General features: G+C 43.9%; 2 protein-coding genes across 2 annotated transcripts; both read right to left on the bottom strand.

Annotated features, from left to right (window-relative positions):
* Positions 1-645: 645 nt before the first annotated feature.
* Positions 646-8,013, bottom strand: LOC124258425 (galactoside alpha-(1,2)-fucosyltransferase 2-like). Its single transcript, XM_046692522.1, is given in 4 exon segments — positions 646-1,294; positions 1,297-2,078; positions 5,036-5,102; positions 7,881-8,013. Coding segments are annotated over 4 exon segments (1,266 nt in total). The 5' UTR covers positions 7,899-8,013; the 3' UTR covers positions 646-895.
* An 8,547-nt stretch (positions 8,014-16,560) lies between these two features.
* Positions 16,561-18,112, bottom strand: LOC124258415 (mucin-2-like). Its single transcript, XM_046692512.1, has 2 exons — positions 18,073-18,112; positions 16,561-17,513 (listed from the first exon to the last, which is right to left on the bottom strand). Exons 1-2 carry the CDS (start codon positions 18,110-18,112, stop codon positions 16,561-16,563), a joined length of 993 nt encoding a protein of 330 aa, XP_046548468.1.
* Positions 18,113-18,721: the final 609 nt, after the last annotated feature.

Genomic DNA, 18,721 nt, shown 5'->3' with positions numbered 1-18,721 from the left:
AGTATATCATGATGAGGTGGTTCTGTTCTGGACCTTACCCCTGAACAGTATATCATGATGAGGTGGTTCTGTTCTGGACCTTGCCCCTGAACAGTATATCATGATGAGGTGGTTCTGTTGTAGACCTTACCCCTGAACAGTATATCATGATGAGGTGGTTCTGTTCTGGACCTTATCCCTGAACAGTATATCATGAGGTGGTTCTGTTGTAGACCTTACCCCTGAACAGTATATCATGATGAGGTGGTTCTGTTGTAGACCTTACCCCTGAACAGTATATCATGATGAGGTGGTTCTGTTCTGGACCTTACCCGTAAACAGTATATCATGATGAGGTGGTTCCGTTCTGGACCTTACCCAGGATCAGTTTACCATGATGAGGTGACCTATTACTCGTCACGCTTCCAAGAGGTATTTTCAACATTTTCAACCACTCAGTCATCCAGCCAGCCACTCACACAACCTCTCAGCAACCACTCACTCGAGCACACACTTATTAAACACTCACTCACTCACCCACCCAGCCATTCACTCACTTATCAAACCATTCAAGTCTAGCTCGGATGTTCACAGGTGTATGAGAAGGTAACATGCATGTACAAACTGCAGGCGGTTTTAAACAACAAACCAACTAAACTACTCCACTACGTCAATGTTTTCTTGTTTATTTGTACCAAAACGCTTCTTATCTCTACACGGTCACGTCTGACTAGAGCAGAATAGTACAGGGAAGCAGTCACTGATCTTCAAGAGGCTCTACATGTGTCGGTCTCCTAACTCTGCATCAACTAGACAATGAGCCCAGCTGCACTCCATGTTGCCTCCATGTCGACATCATTGAAGAAACAATCAGCGCTTGGCAACCACCACCAACACAAGGGAGACAACTCCAAGACTAGCTCATCCCAATCCAGCCAGGACGGATAAAGTCTTGTTCATACCCCGAGTACATGGCTGCAGTCTCGCTGGTGTGTATGAAAGGTTGGTTGTAGTACACTGTTCTCCCCCTCCCTAAAAGTCCCACCCACCAGCCAAACGTACCCACACTCATAACGGTGTGGTTGCATCGACTCAGAATGCACATATCCACTTCCGGTAGCATGTCCTTCAGCACAATGACATCCGGTCCGGCTAAGTTCTCCGCTGCCCATTGCTGCGAGTCGCTACCGACAATAAACAATGCATCGTGATGCAGACGCCGAAAATAGTCCATGGCGCGGAGGTAGAATTGTTTCGGGGCGGCACGTCGGCCCTGTTTGACACGGATTGGCAACATGAGATCACCTCTTCTTACGTGTATTGCAATAAATGTACACGAACCTGTTTTTGACTGCGCATGCGTGAGGACACAGCGTCCACGTGTTGCGGTTTTGAAGGGTATTTCTTGTGTTTGTTCACAACTGACCAGAGTTTGGCATCTGCAGTCTGGATTATATTGCGTCTGAACGTGAACTGGCGTCTGACGTTTCCAAGCAGTGACTCAAAATATCTCCATGATTGAAAGTAACCAAATATGCGCTGGCACGTATTGTTCTGTATTCTGTCCAACGTCGTAGCGTCGTAACCACAGCAAGGTGTGTTGACGTTGGTGAAGCCACCGCAAGGCTTCCTCACGATCACCGACTCGTCAATGTGAAATATTTTATTTAGCTGGTGATTCCTCGTAAGAAATATTTTCATTTTCTTCTTGCGAGCTATAGCATACACCGCTGCGTACTCAAACATTTGGTTGCCAAGGCGACCATCAAACCTTATGGTCAAAATCGGTTTTTCCTGCCAGCTGTTTTTTCTGTGCCTGAGTTTCCGACTGCTGTTATGGAGCCTGTTCGACAAAATTTTATGTCCTCCATTTCTGAGTGTTTTGTCTGTTGAGCGACTAGGTCGAGACTTTCCGAGATTTGGTATTTTGACGTCTCGATCTTGATGGATGACCTTGACCTTCATGTGTCGGTCCCGGGAGTCTCGGACACTGAGAACCCTCACTTCTGAGGTGTCGATGTTGGAATATGACTCGCTACGCAGTTGGTTTTCCATCAGCGCAAAGACGAGCAGGATAAACACACCAACAGCATATGCTGCTGAAACAAAACAGTGAGTGAGTGAGTGAGTCTTATCGCCGCTTTGATACAGTTATTCAGTTGATCACGGCATGTCATTTGGGAAAGCCGAAATGAAGGAGGTCATACGACTGACTGAGTTTGGTTTTACGCCGCTTTTAGCAATATTTCAGCAACATCACGGCGGGGGACACCAGAAATGGGCTTCACACATTGTACCCACGTGGGGTGGGGAGGTCATACGAACCACCTAAGTGAGTCAGTGAGTCAGCCGGTCAGTCAGTATGTTTCTTCGCTGCTTTTAGCAATATTCCAGCTACATCACGGCGGGGGACACCAGAAATGGGCTTCACACATTGGACTCTGGCGTGACGAGTGGACGCTTTAACCACGAGGCTACCCCGAGGCTACCCCACCGCCCCGACCACCGCCCCAACCCACCAGCACGATTATGGTCCTTATAGACTAATAGATTCATTTGGTGGGACCGCGATTACAACAAGCGTTCGCCGAGGGGATTACGCCCGTACAACACCTAAACAAATGAATGTTGCTTTAAGGCAAAAATCCAGCTGTATCGGGAAGTCCACGCGATAACTGTAGATGACAGGGAGAATTGGCAACGAGCCACGCTAGAGGGACTGAATGATGCAAAATCACCATAGTTACTGATTCCGAGCACCTGCGACGAGGTTGTGTTGAATCTCACAGGTGTGCGGTACTGGGATATACTCAGACCAAGAGTGAGTGAGTGAGTTTTTACGACGCTTTTAGCAATGTTCCAGCAATATCACGATGAGGGACACTAGATATGGTCTTCACACATTGTACCTACGTGGAGAATCGAACCCGGGTCTTCGGTGTGACGAGCTAACGCTGTATCCACTGGGCTACCCCACCCACCAAACCAGGAAGTTCCACAGCGCCGGTTAAAAAGAGGTTTTGTAACAAGGTAATACACGTTAGCTCATCCCGGTTATCTCCCTTTCCTGATAAGGCTGGAACACTACCAAAAGGCGGAACCAGACTCATTCTCGAATATTATAGAAGCGGGCTTTAAGTATTCCTCTGGATACCACCAGTAACCAATCAACAAGTCGGAACACATGTAACACTATAAGGTTTGACTTCATGGCAACGGACGTCATGGTAACACGACGGGTGGGCAGCACCTGACACCATAGACTCAGAATCAGCCATTGTGTATCGGGGAATGGTGCTGCTAGACACGTGACGAGGACTGTGTATGACCTCGTGATATCTTATTGACATCTTATTGACATCTTATTGATATCTTATTGATCTCCAGTAGCAGGGACCCTTGTCTTGATATTTTGACTGGATCAATACATAGAGAATACTACACGAGGTCTCATTACATACGAATTATACGAAACGAGTGTCCTTCCTATGGTATCTGACCGAGCGAAAGCGAGGTCAGATAGCATAGGAAGGTCACGAGTTTCGTATAATTTCGTATGTAATGAGACCGAGTGTGGTATTTTATTTATTACCCACGTCTTACATGCATTTTAATTGACAAAATAGTGTATTTTGTCATGTTTTTGGTTTCAAACTGAAACCGGTTTCATAAAGAGGTTGCGGAAGAGTTTTGTACTGTAGTACAATATTTGCATGACGTCACACTAATGACGTCACTGCCATGGTAACCGACGTCACGATGCATGTCAGTTGTCATCGCCTCGTACAGCCTCCTACAGTAAACTACTCCGTTGCACCTCGTTTCTTGGTTTCCAGTTGCTTCATTCGGCTGACATCACTGGTGGAAACATTGCGTTTATGTTTTTCGACAGATATAATGTCTCAGTTCGACTCACAATTAAACAGCGACACGGCAACGTTCGCAATGTTTACATTCCCACAATGCATTTAAGTTGTAGAATGAATGAATTCACGGGTTTGTTATGAATGAAAAAATAGTTACGTCAGAATGTGACCTAATTGAGAGGTCATCGGTTATCCAATCAAATCGTTAGAATTTCAGGTCAAGTCGTTACGACACAGGTCAACGCGATACGACACTCGTGTGACGTACGAGATTAATATGCAACTACCCATACGTTGACCACGTGGGTAATAAAGTAAAATACTGACTGAGTTTGGTTATTACGCCGCTTTAAGCAATATTCCAGCAACATCACGGCGGGGGGACACCAGAAATGGGCTTCACACATTGTGCCCATGTGGGATTCGAACCCGGGTCATCGGCGTGACGAGCCAACGCTTTAACCATTAGGCTACCCCACCGCCCCATACAGTACAATAACTAATAATAACACATGGCTGACTGGCACCATCAGTAGAAGCCAGTTCGACCCGACAGGCAACCTGCAGCTACCATTGTTTATGGGTGGGTAGACAGCATGAAAGAGCAACGCACAGAATAAACAAAGACATTCAGTTGTCGATACCAATGGAGTTGCTAGGCGTCGGGGACGGACGGCCAGGTATGCCGATCAGGGAGCGAAGACATTGTTGACCGGCCCGTGTATTGGGGACACTGCCAATAGCCCCAGCTTTCTGTATACACATACACGCTATCTTCTGCGTTGTTAAAACTGCTTATCGCGAGGCTTTCCGCTCAATAACACCTGAATATCACGGAATCCCAATGAATAACACGGGGGGATTCTACTGAATCCTACGGAGGCGATACCACTGAATACTACGGATGGGAACGAGGGGGGTCCAACTTAAAACCAAGGGGGGTCCAACTTAAAACCAAGGGGGATCCAACTTAAAACCAAGGGGGATCCCACTGCATACTCGGGTGGGCTGGGGGAGTTGCTTAAGACAGAGCACACACGTTGTTTCAGTAATCATTATTCCATTAATATGAAAGCAACAAAAGGACGCCTGTCGTTCACGTCGTCCACGAGCTAGGACAGCACCATAGTGGCATACTATTCTCAAGCTCACACCCAATCCTACTCACAAGGGAGACAATCCGTACTTACGATTTCGGCGTGCTTGTCTTCCGGCATACAAGATTCTCATCCTACCGCTGACGGGCGCCCTCACACGCTGTAGTCAAACATAAACACCCAGAGTTCAGTAAGCTGGTTTACGAGCATCGTGGTTACAATGTGAGGTAAATCTCACTCTTCCTGTTCTTGACGATCTTTTTTTTTTGAAAACATTACCTGAAGGGTGTATGTTCGGAGCGACACCTATCCATTATTAAATATGTGTTTCAGCATTTCATGGTTGACGGAAGTTAATTGTAAGGTGTTAACTTGGACTAATAGTTGATCAGGGCAACTTGGTCAATACCCACACACAAAGGTGAGATGAGGTGAGGTGAGGTGAGGTGAGATGGGGTTTAACGTCGTACTTGAGAATATTTCGCTCATATAACGACGTGCATGCGTGTGTATGTGTATGTGCGGCTGTTTGTACTAGCCCAGGCTCAAGCTGGTTTTGTAGTGCTAACTCACTGAGATACCATGCATGTTAAGCATGAATACCCCACTCAGACACATTATACTGACTCCGAGCAGACCAGTCCTTGCTGTACTCATTCACGCCAACAAGTACCAAATTTTAACTTCTTTTGGTATGACGCGGCCGGGATCGAACCTGCTACATTCCGTTCTCCGGGCGGACGCTCTAACCGCTACGCCCACCACGAAGGCGGTTTCATACACAAGTGTAAACAAATGTACAGAATCAGTTATAAAAGATATAAAAATGATAACTGTAAAGTTGGTGTTTGCTCGACTGACACATATTCTACCTGTGGAATGACCACCAACATATGTTTACTCCATGTTGTTCCAGTCATCCATTCCCTACCTGTCTGAATCACCCCAAACCCTTGGTTTACAATTAGACAGGCAGACAGACAGACACACAGACACAGACACAGACAGTAGATACATAGACACAGACAGACACAGACAGATACAGACAGACACACACAGACACAGATACAGACAGACACACACAGACACAGATACAGACAGACACACACAGACACAGATACAGACAGACACACAAAGACAGACACAGATACAGACAGACACACACAGATACAGATACAGACAGACACACACAGACACAGACACAGATACAGACAGACAGATACAGACAGATACAGATACAGACAGACACACACAGACACAGATACAGACAGACACACAAAGACACAGAAAGACACACACAGACACAGATACAGACAGACACACAGACACAGATACAGACACACACACAGACACAGATACAGACAGACACACACAGACACACACACAGACAGACACACACACACAGACACAGATACAGACACACACAGACAGACACAGATACAGACAGACACACACAGACACAGATACAGACAGACAGACACACACAGATACAGACACAGACAGACACACACAGGCACAGACACACACAGACACAGATACAGACAGACACACAGACACACAGATACAGACACACACACACAGACACAGACAGACACACACACAGACACAGATACAGACAGACACACACAGACACAGATACAGACAGACACACACAGACACAGATACAGACACACACACAGACACAGATACAGACACACACAGACACACACACAGACACACACATACAGATACAGACAGACACACACAGACACAGATACAGACAGACACACACAGACAGATACAGACAGACACTCACAGACATATATACAGACACACACACAGACACAGATACAGACAGACACACACAGACACAGATACAGACAGACACACACAGACACAGACACAGATACAGACAGACACAAATACACACACCGAGATACAGGCAGACAGACACGGTCACAGACAGGCAGGCAGACAGACAGGCAGACAGAGATACATATACAATGTACACACAGACACAGACACAGGCAGAGACAGACAGACACAGTCACAGACAGAGAGATACATATACACACAGACACAGGCACAGGCAGAGACAGACAGACACAATCACAGGCAGAGAGATACATATACACACAGACACAGGCTGAGACAGACAGACACACAATCACAGACAGAGAGATACATATACACACAGACACAGGCTGAGACAGACAGACACACAATCACAGACAGAGAGATACATATACACACAGACACACACAGTCAGACACACCCAGATACAGACAGAGAGACAGACACAGGGAGGCAGGCAGGCAGGAAGAGGGCAGGAAGGCAGGCAGGCAGACAGAGAGAGACACAGACAGACACACAGACACAGAGACAGAGAGACGCACACAGATACAGATACAGAGAGATACAGACAGACACACAGACAGACACACACATACACTCACACTCTGACAGACACATACAGACACAGATACAGACAGACAGAGACAGACAGACAGACAGACAGACAGAGAGACTGACAGACTGACACACACACACAAACAGATAGATAGACAGACGCAGAAACGGGAACTTGGAGGGAGACAGACAGACAAATACAGACGGAGACAGACAGACAGACACAGACTGAGACACATACAGACTCGGACACAGACAGATGGACAGACGCAGAAACAGGAACTGGGAGAGACAGACAGACAGACAGACAGACAGACAGAGAACGTAACATTAGTCGGATATGTAGAACGTTTAGGCGAATCTACCGTGTTATTCATGTTGGAAACATCGTTTATATACAAGCCTGTTATGATGGCGGGGTCCATGATGCAACCTTTGACACACACACCCCAACCCCCCACGCCCCTTCCCCACCCAGACTGCACGAAATACGCCGTGTGAGCGATCACTTGTGTTGAGGTCTAGATCTGAGTTTACCATTAATACTTACAAAGTCAGCCGAATGCATCGCAATCTGCCTATATCCCCAAGACTGTCGTCACTCTGCAGTTTCCATGTCATACACACAGTTCACGCTGCCAAGGTCACGTGTGACATCATGCGCGTGCAGCACGCGTTTCATTGCTTCACACGAGAAGCATGAGAGCTTGCACGAGCCATTATAACAGGCGGTCCTCTAAACCATCCCCCACCCAAGTTAGTTATCCCCACCCTCGCTGGTATCCTACCCAAGTTAGTTTTCCCCACCCTCGCTGGTATCCTACCCAAGTTAGTTATCCCCACCCTCGCTGGTATCCTACCCAACTTAGTTATCCCCACCCTCGCTGGTATCCTACCCAACTTAGTTATCCCCACCCTCGCTGGTATCCTACCCAACTTAGTTTTCCCCACCCTCGCTGGTATCCTACCCAACTTAGTTATCCCCACCCTCGCTGGTATCCTACCCAAATTAGTTATCCCCACCCTCGCTGGTATCCCCCAAGTTAGTTATCCCCACCTCGCTGGTATCCTACCCAAGTTAGTTATCCCCACCCTCGCTGGTATCCTACCCAAGTTAGTTTTCCCCACCCTCACTGGTATCCTACCCAAGTTAGTTATCCCCACCCTCGCTGGTATCCCACCAAAGTTATATCCCCACCCTCGCTGGTATCCCACCCAAGTTAGTTATCCCCACCCTCGCTGGTATCCTACCCAAGTTAGTTTTCCCACCCTCGCTGGTATCATACCCAAGTTAGTTATCCCCACCCTCGCTGGTATCCCACCCAAGTTAGTTATCCCCACCCTCGCTGGTATCCCACCAAAGTTAGTTATCCCCACCCTCGCTGGTATCCCTACAAAGTTAGTTATCCCCACCCTCGCTGGTATCCCATTCATCATGCTTTTATCTTGCCTCGGCCTGTCTCATGTATAATCATGCTTGTTTTCATTGTCAATCATCTTGTTTATCATCTGTTGCCATTGTTAGTCCTCGTGTACCCTCGTGCAACATGAGCATGTTACTTACTTGATTTACACATCAACCAGTTACATCCACACCAACTCTCGTCACTGGAGAAGCAATGTGAGATTGGAGGCAAGAGTTACCTCCCTTTATATCGCTTGTTCAGTAACGGTGTCAGAACCACCTGCTCCAAATAGAGAAGTTATTCATCTATACATTATTTTCTTTCCTTTATACTTCTAATGAATTTAACAGTTAATTAATATCATGGTTATTGCTGTTACAGGAGAGGACACAGAAGGGCCCCTGGGGAGCACCCCACCCCAACCTTTCAACTTCATGATTGATGTGCAAACACCACCCACCCCCAAACCCAAAACCCCACACACTTAAACCCGAAACACCATCCAGCCACCCCACCCCACCCGGGACTTAAATCATGAACAATGGACTAAGGGAAAGTAAGTTCTATGGATAGTCAACTTGTTTATTGCAATGAGTGCGACGTTTCGGTGTAGGTACTTGCTTGATAACGGTGTTAGTGCCTACACCGAAACGTCGCACTCATTGCAATAAAGAAGTTGACTATCCATAGAACTTAGTTTCCCTTTGTCTTCACAACTTCTAAAATGCCTCTCAAAGAAGAAAAAAGAAATGGACAAAGGGCAAACGGGATGCAGCGGGCAATAAAACTGACAGATAAAGCAATTAATGTGTTCCTCATAATCCGGAAGTTCACATCCATAAAACTCTCCTCCAGGATGTGAAACCCAAAACAACAACTGTATTCGAAAATTGACTAAGTTTACTAAATAATGCAAACGGGTACCAAGGCACTACAGAGACAGTACAATATTGGCTGAGTTTAGTTTTACGCCGCACTCAGCAATTCCTGCTATATGGTGGCGGTCTGTAAATAATCGAGTCTGGACCAGACAATGTAGTGATCAACAGCATCAGCATCGATCTGCGCAATTGGGAACTGATGACATGAACTGTGCCTTCGAGAACTCTGCCAGTACAGTCTTACTGTAACATACCACTGCCCCTCGGCGACCACTGGATCACCTGACCTTGTAGACAATGGGTAACACTGCCCCGTAATTACACCGTTGATTGTAATGACGATCCTGGCATGTTTTCACTCACTCACTCTGGCTGCGGGAGCCTTCAGCGGGGATTGAACCAATTGTTTTAAATGTAAACATTATTCGGCCTTGGCAATCAGTTGTAGAGTGCGGAATCATTCGGGGAGGTATCCTACTGCTGATAGATTGACCCGTGAAGATCCGGGTTAGAATATTGATCTTCAGTAACCCTCGTAAGAGGCGACTAACGGGATCGGGTGGTCAGCCTCGCTGACTTGGTTGACATATATCATCGGTTCCCAATTGCGCAGATCGATGCCCATGCTGTTGATCACTGGATTGTCTGGTCCAGACTTGATTATTTACAGACTGCCGCCATACACCTGGAATATTGCTGAGTGCGGCATAAAACTCAACTCACTCACTCACTGACAGATTGATCATTTATGTATGAAGCATCAGATAAGGACAAACGTTATGGAAATACCACTGGTATCCGGTTAACACCATTTAGTTCCAGCTTGGAATCAACTCATCACAATGCATGATATGGGGTAGTTGCCGTGGTCCAGGAATGAGTGAGTGAGTTTAGTTTTACGCCGCTTTTAGCAATATTCCAGCTATATCACGGCGGGAGACACCAGAAATGGGCTTCATATATTGTACCCATGTAGGGAATCGAACCCGGGTCTTCGGCGTGATGAACGAACGCTTTAACCACTACGCTACCCCACCGCCCCCTGTGGTCCAGGAATGTAGCCGTCGATATCCACTCTGCGGAATAATATGCCATATATTATGTACAGTTGGTGAGTGAGTTTAGTTTTACACTACACTCAGCAATATTTTTTGCTATATGGCGGTGGTCTGTAAATAATCGAGTTTGGACCAGACAATCCAGTGATCAACAGCATGAGCATCGATCTATGCAATTGGGATGCGATGACATGTGTCAACCAAGTCAGCGTGCCAGAAACCCGATCCCGTTAGTCGCCTCTTACGACAAGCATTGTTTACAGAAGATCAATTCCAACCCGTATCTTCACGGGTCTGTCATGTACAGAGAATTTGTACCTGCATCAAAATTCTCGGCCAGTGAGATATTTTAATAACTCTATAATCAGCCGAATCCAGTTAAATTAAGTTGAATTTCGTGTCAAGACATTCATAGACACGCTTTTATACAACTTTTAAGGCATGAATTTTGAGCGAGGGAAAATACTTTCGCACGCACAACAAATATGCTCCCAGTGATTTCAGGATCCATACAGATTATGTTCAGTTGAGCTGAAGTTTGTGTTATACTTGTAAACAATTTTATCAAACTGACAAAATATAAGTTCTGAGCAAGTATTGTCACCCACGAGCTCGTAAGTAATTTAGTTTAAATGGACTTTTACAAAGATGAAGGAAAGCCAAGTTCTATGGATAGTCAACTTCTTTATTGCAATGGGTGCGACGTTTCGGTGTAGGTACTAACACCGTTATCAAGCAAGTGATCCACAGAGCTGAATCAAGGAGATTATATACATAGCGGCATAGTGATACACAGAGCTGAATCAAGGAGATTATATACATAGCTGCATAGTGGGTACATACAGTTGACAATATATACATAGCTGCATAGTGGGTACATACAGTTGACAATATATACATAGCGGCATAGTGGTACATACAATTGACAATATATACATAGCGGCATAGTGGTACATACAGTTGACAATATATACATAGCGGCATGGTGGGTACATACAGTTGACAATATATACATAGCGGCATAGTGGTACATACAACTTGACAATATATACATAGCGGCATAGTTGGTACATACAGTTGACAATATATACATAGCGGCATAGTGGGTACATACAGTTGACAATATATACATAGCGGCATAGTGGGTACATACAATTGACAATATATACAATTGACAATATATACATGGGTGCGGCATAGTGGGTACATACAATTGACAATATATACATAGCGGCATAGTGGATACATACAATTGACAATATATACATAGCGGCATAGTGGGTACATACAATTGACAATATATACATAGCATAGTGCATAGTGGGACAATATATATACAGTTGACATACAATTGACAATATATACATAGCGGCATAGTGGGTACATACAATTGACAATATATACATAGCGGCATAGTGGGTACATACAATTGACAATATATACATAGCGGCATAGTGGGTACATACAATTGACAATATATACATAGCTGCATAGTGGGTACATACAATTGACAATATATATACATAGCGGCATAGTGGGTACATACAATTGACAATATATACATAGCGGCATAGTGGGTACATACAATTGACAATATATACATAGCTGCATAGTGGTACATACAATTGACAATATATACATAGCTGCATAGTGGGTACATACAATTGACAATATATACATAGCGGCATAGTGGGTACATACAATTGACAATATATACATAGCTGCACAGTGGGTACATACAATTGACAATATATACATAGCTGCATAGTGGGTACATACAATTGACAATATATACATAGCTGCATAGTGGGTACATACAATTGACAATATATACATAGCGGCATAGTGGGTACATACAATTGACAATATATACATAGCTGCATAGTGGGTACATACAATTGACAATATATACATAGCTGCATAGTGGGTACATACAATTGACAATATATACATAGCGGCATAGTGGTATTTACATATACAATTGACAATATATACATAGCGGCATAGTGGGTTTTTATACAATTGACAATATATACATAGCTGCATAGTGGGTACATACAATTGACAATATATACATAGCTGCATAGTGGGTACATACAATACAGTTGACAATATATACATAGCGGCATAGTGGGTACATACAGTTGACAATATATACATAGCTGCATAGTGGGTACATACAATTGACAATATATACATAGCGGCATAGTGGTGGTACATACAACAATATGACAATATATACATAGCATAGGCATAGTGACAATATATACACATAACTACATACAGGGTTGACAATATATACATAGCTGCAATATATACATGGCTATACAGTTGACAATATATACATGACATACAGTTGACAATACATATATATACATAGCTTGACAATATATACATAGTGGGTACATACATACAGTTGACAATATATACATAGCGGCATAGTGGGTACATACAGTTGACAATATATACATAAGCGGCATAGTGGTACATACAATTAGTGGTACATACAATTGACAATATATACATAGCGGCATAGTGGTACATACAGTTGACAATATATACATAGCTGCATAGTGGGTACATACAATTGACAATATATACATAGCTGCATAGTGGGTACATACAATTGACAATATATACATAAGCGGCATAGTGAATACAATTGACATACAATTGACAATATATACAATATATACGGCATAGTGTACATACAATTGACAATATATACATAGCTTGACAATTGACAATATATACATAGCGGCATAGTGGGTACATACAATTGACAATATATACATAGCTGCATAGTGGGTACATACAATTGACAATATATACATAGCGGCATAGTGGGTACATACAATTGACAATATATACATAGCGGCATAGTGGGTACATACAATTGACAATATATACATAGCTGGCATAGTGGTACATACAATTGACAATATATACATAGCGGCATAGTGGGTACATACAATTGACAATATATACATAGCAATTGACATAGTGGTACATACAATTGACAATATATACATAGACAATATATACATAGCTGCATAGTGGGTACATACAATTGACAATATATACATAGCGGCATAGTGGGTACATACAATTGACAATATATACATAGCTGCATAGTGGGTACATACAATTGACAATATATACATAGCTGCATAGTGGGTACATACAATTGACAATATATACATAGCGGCATAGTGGGTACATACAATTGACAATATATACATAGCGGCATAGTGGGTACATACAATTGACAATATATACATAGCTGCATAGTGGTACATACAATTGACAATATATACATAGCGGCATAGTGGGTACATACAGTTGACAATATATACATAGCGGCATAGTGGGTACATACAGTTGACAATATATACATAGCTATATACATAGTGGTACATACAATTGACAACAATATATACATGCATAGTGGGCATGAGTGGGTTTTATACAGTTGACAATATATACATAGCGGCATACAATTGACAATATATACATAGCGGCATTTTACATACAATTGACAATATATACATAGCGGCATAGTGGTACATACAATTGACAATATATACATAGCTGCATAGTGGTACATACAATTGACAATATATACATAGCTGCATAGTGGTACATACAATTGACAATATATACATAGCGGCATAGTGGGTACATACAATTGACAATATATACATAGCTGCATAGTGGGTACATACAATTGACAATATATACATAGCGGCATAGTGGGTACATACAATTGACAATATATACATAGCGGCATAGTGGGTACATACAATTGACAATATATACATAGCTGCATAGTGGGTACATACAATTGACAATATATACATAGCGGCATAGTGGGTTTTTATACAGTTGACAATATATACATAGCTGCATAGTGGGTACATACAATTGACAATATATACATAGCGGCATAGTGGGTACATACAATTGACAATATATACATGGCATATATAGTGGGTACATACAATTGACAATATATACATAAGCTGCATAGTGGGTACATACAGATTGACAATATATACATAGCGGCATAGTGGGTACATACAGTTGACAATATATACATAGCGGCATAGTGGGTACATACAGTTGACAATATATACATAGCGGCATAGTGGGTACATACAGTTGACAATATATACATAGCTGCATAGTGGGTACATACAGTTGACAATATATACATAGCTGCATAGTGGGTACATACAGTTGACAATATATACATAGCGGCATAGTTGGGTACATACAGTTGACAATATATACATAGCTACATAGTGGGTACATACAGTTGACAATATATACATAGCTGGCATAGTGGTTTTTATACAGTTGACAATATATACACATAGCGGCATAGTGGGTACATACAGTTGACAACATATATATACATACAGTTGACAATATATACATAAGCTGCATAGTGGGTAATACAATATATGGCATAATTAAGGCATGATGAAATTGCATACAGTTGACAATATATACATAGCGGCATAGTGGGTACATACAATTGACAATATATACATAGCGGCATAGTGGGTACATACAGTTGACAATATATACATAGCGGCATAGTGGGTACATACAATTGACAATATATACATAGCGGCATAGTGGGTACATACAATTGACAATATATACATAGCTTCACAGTGGGTACATACAATTGACAATATATACATAGCGCACACACAATTGACAATATATACCTTAGCTACAGCAATTGACAATATATACATAGCTGCACAGTGGGTACATACAGTTGACAATATATATATACATAGCTGCATACAGGTGGTACATACAATTGACAAGGTTTATGTACATTGGATATCTGATTAGTGATTTCAGCAGTATAGGTTGATGTACAGAGTTAAAGTGATTATAACAATATGCAGAATGAGTTTATACAATAGATGAGTTGTCGACACTGAGATGGTTATGTGAGTTGGAGAGAGTAGGTTGATGTACACATTGATTGGTTGTGATTACAATACACAACAGGGAGCATAGAAGCCAGATGGATGAGTTATGGGCGGATAACTGGTGATCTTTAATGAGGTGGTGATAGGCTGAAGAAATAAAATAACCTTGATCCCGGTTCATGGTGGGGTTGAAGCGTTGGATTTTTATGGCTTCAAGAAGTTTCCTAATCTTGTAGTCTGATCAATGTGTACATCAACCTACTCTCTCCAACTCACATTACCATCTCAGTGATTGTTTTGCTTCTTATACTAAGTACAGTTTCCAGAATTAAAATCTGACGCGTTTAAATTTTCAAATGGTCTCAGATTGTACGTTCAACATGTGGGAGTTGCTTTACTCAACAGTAAACAGTGTAAGACGTAAAACAGAGGCGCCCGTACAATCGCTTCATTCGAGCACAAGTTCCTCAATCATGAGAGAGTGAGCGAGTCGGGTTTCACAGAGTTGTCCCCCTTACATAATGGCATGTCAGTTTAAAGTAAGACTGGGTGTTCCTTTGCTACATTCAGTGGTGGTGTCAGCAGGAGGGGTGGGTGTTCCTTTCCTACATTCAGTGGTGATGTCAGTAGATGGGGTGGGTGTTCCTTTGCTACATTCAGTGATGTCGGTGGGAGGGGTGAGTGTTCCTTTCCTACATTCAGTGGTGATGTCAGTAGCTGGGATGGGTGTTCCTTTGCTACATTCAGTGATGTCGGTAGGAGGGGCGGGTGTTCCTTTGCTACATTCAGTGGTGGTGTCAGTAGATGGAGGTGGCTGTTAATTTGCTACATTCAGTGGTGGTGTCAGTAGGTGGGGCGGGTGTTCCTTTGCTACATTCAGTGATGTCGGTAGGAGGGGTGGGTGTTCCTTTGCTACATTCAGTGGTGGTGTCAGTAGATGGGGGTGGGTGTTCCTTTGCTACATTCAGTGGTGGTGTCAGTAGATGGGGGTGGGTGTTCCTTTGCTACATTCAGTGGTGGTGTCAGTAGATGGGTGGGTGTTCCTTTACTACATTCAGTGGTGGTGTCGGTGGGAGGGATGGGTGTTCCTTTTCTACATTCAGTGGTGGTGTCGGTGGGAGGGTGGGTGGATGTTCCTTTTCTACATTCAGTGATGTCGGTGGGAGGGGTGGGTGTTCCTTTGCCACATTCAATGGTGGTGTCAGCAGGAGGGGTGGGTGTTCCTTTGCTACATTCAGTGGTGGTGTCAGTAGAATGGGTGGGTGTTCCTTTACTACATTCAGTGGTGGTGTCGGTGGGAGGGGTGGGTGTTCCTTTTCTACATTCAGTGGTGGTGTCGGTGGGAGGGGTGGGTGTTCCTTTACTACATTCAGTGGTGGTGTCGGTGGGAGGGGTGGGTGTTCCTTTTCTACATTCAGTGATGTCGGGTGGAGTGGGGGTGGGTGTTCCTTTGCTACATTCAATGGTGGTGTCAGCAGGAGGGGTGGGTGTTCCTTTGCTACATTCAGTGGTGATGTCAGTGGGTGGGGCGGGTGTTCCTTTGCCACATTCAGTGGTGTCAGTGGGTGGGTTGGGTGTTCCTTTAGTACATTCAGTGGTGGTGTCAGTAGGAGGGGTGGGTGTTCCTGTGCTACATTCAATGGCGGTGTCGATAGGAGGGGCGGGTGTTCCTTTGCTACATTCAGTGATGGTGGCCAGCAGCAGGAGGGGAGGAGTGGGTGTTCCTTTGCTACATTCAGTGGTGGTGTCAGTAGGAGGGGTGGGTGTTCCTTTGCTACATTCAGTGGTGGTGACGATAGGAGGGGGTGGGTGTTCCTTTGCTACATTCAGTGGTGGTGTCAGTGGGAGGGTGGGTGTTCCTTTACTACATTCAGTGGTGGTGTCTGTGGGAGGGGTGGGTGTTCCTGTGCTACATTCAGTGGTGGTGTCAGTAGGAGGGTGGGTGTTCCTTTGCTACATTCAGTGGTGGTGTCTGTGGGAGGGGTGGGTGTTCCTGTGGTACGTTCAGTGGTGGTGTCAGTGGGAGGGGTGGGTGTTCCTTTGCTACATTCAGTGGTGGTGTCAGAAGGAGGGGTGGGTGTTCCTTTGCTACATTCAGTGGTGGTGTCAGCAGGAGGGGGTGGGTGTTCCTGTGCTACATTCAGTGGTGTGTCAGTCGGATGGGTGTTGTTCCTTGCTACATTCAGTGTTTGTGTCAGTAGGATGGGTGGGTGTTCCTTTGCTACAGTCAGTGGTGGTGGCAGTGAGACGAAGTGGTGATGTCTATACACGAAGAACTTAATTAAGCACCCCCTGTATATTTGCAATAATAGGTTTTCAACATGTACATAAAACCTCTCGACCACGATGGAAAAAACGTTTTTTTCTGATCCGTATGATCCCTTGACTAACGACAAAATGATTGGAATCTATGTTGATTTTATGATGATAATTGCTCCCAACAATGGCTTCTTGTGATGAGTATGGCCTGTTTCAGGATCATCCTGATTTGCAAAAACACAGAAGAAACTAGTGCGCCAAGAAGTCCTCAGTCGGTTCACATGGGATACCCCAAGTGGGACTCAGACTGACTGACTGACTGACTGAGTTTAGTTTTACGCCGCTTTTAGCAATATTCCAGCAATATCACGGCGGGGGACACCAGAAATGGGCTTAACACATTGTGCCCATGTGGGGAATCGAACCCGGGTCTTCGGCGTGACGAGCCAACGCTTTAACCACTAGGCTACCCCACTGCCCCAGTGGGACTCAGAAGGAAGTAAGAGGAAAAACGGAACCAAGCGAAGAAACAACGCTGTCTGGAATCATGCCATTATTGCGGTCTGGCTTTTCAAAATAACAGCGATTTACAGAGAAATTTGAGAAACATTAAGTGCAACGAGGACGATCTAGGGGACATGGAGGAGGAACTCCAAGATGAGACAGGAGGTCGAACAAGAAGAAGAAAGGTGTGTACATGCGTGTACAAGAATGGAACGAGGACGATCTGGGGGAAATGGAGGAGGAACTCCAAGATGAGACAGGAGGTCGAACAATAAGAATACAACATACACAAAGAACTGGAATAAGCACCCTTAAAGTGTTTTGCAAA

This window comes from Haliotis rubra, unplaced genomic scaffold (genome assembly GCF_003918875.1).
Source record: "Haliotis rubra isolate DU_JTF1 unplaced genomic scaffold, ASM391887v1 Scf692, whole genome shotgun sequence".
Lineage (NCBI taxonomy): Eukaryota > Metazoa > Mollusca > Gastropoda > Lepetellida > Haliotidae > Haliotis > Haliotis rubra.
Note: the sequence above shows the minus strand (reverse complement) of the source record. Positions and strands in the feature narration are given on the sequence as shown.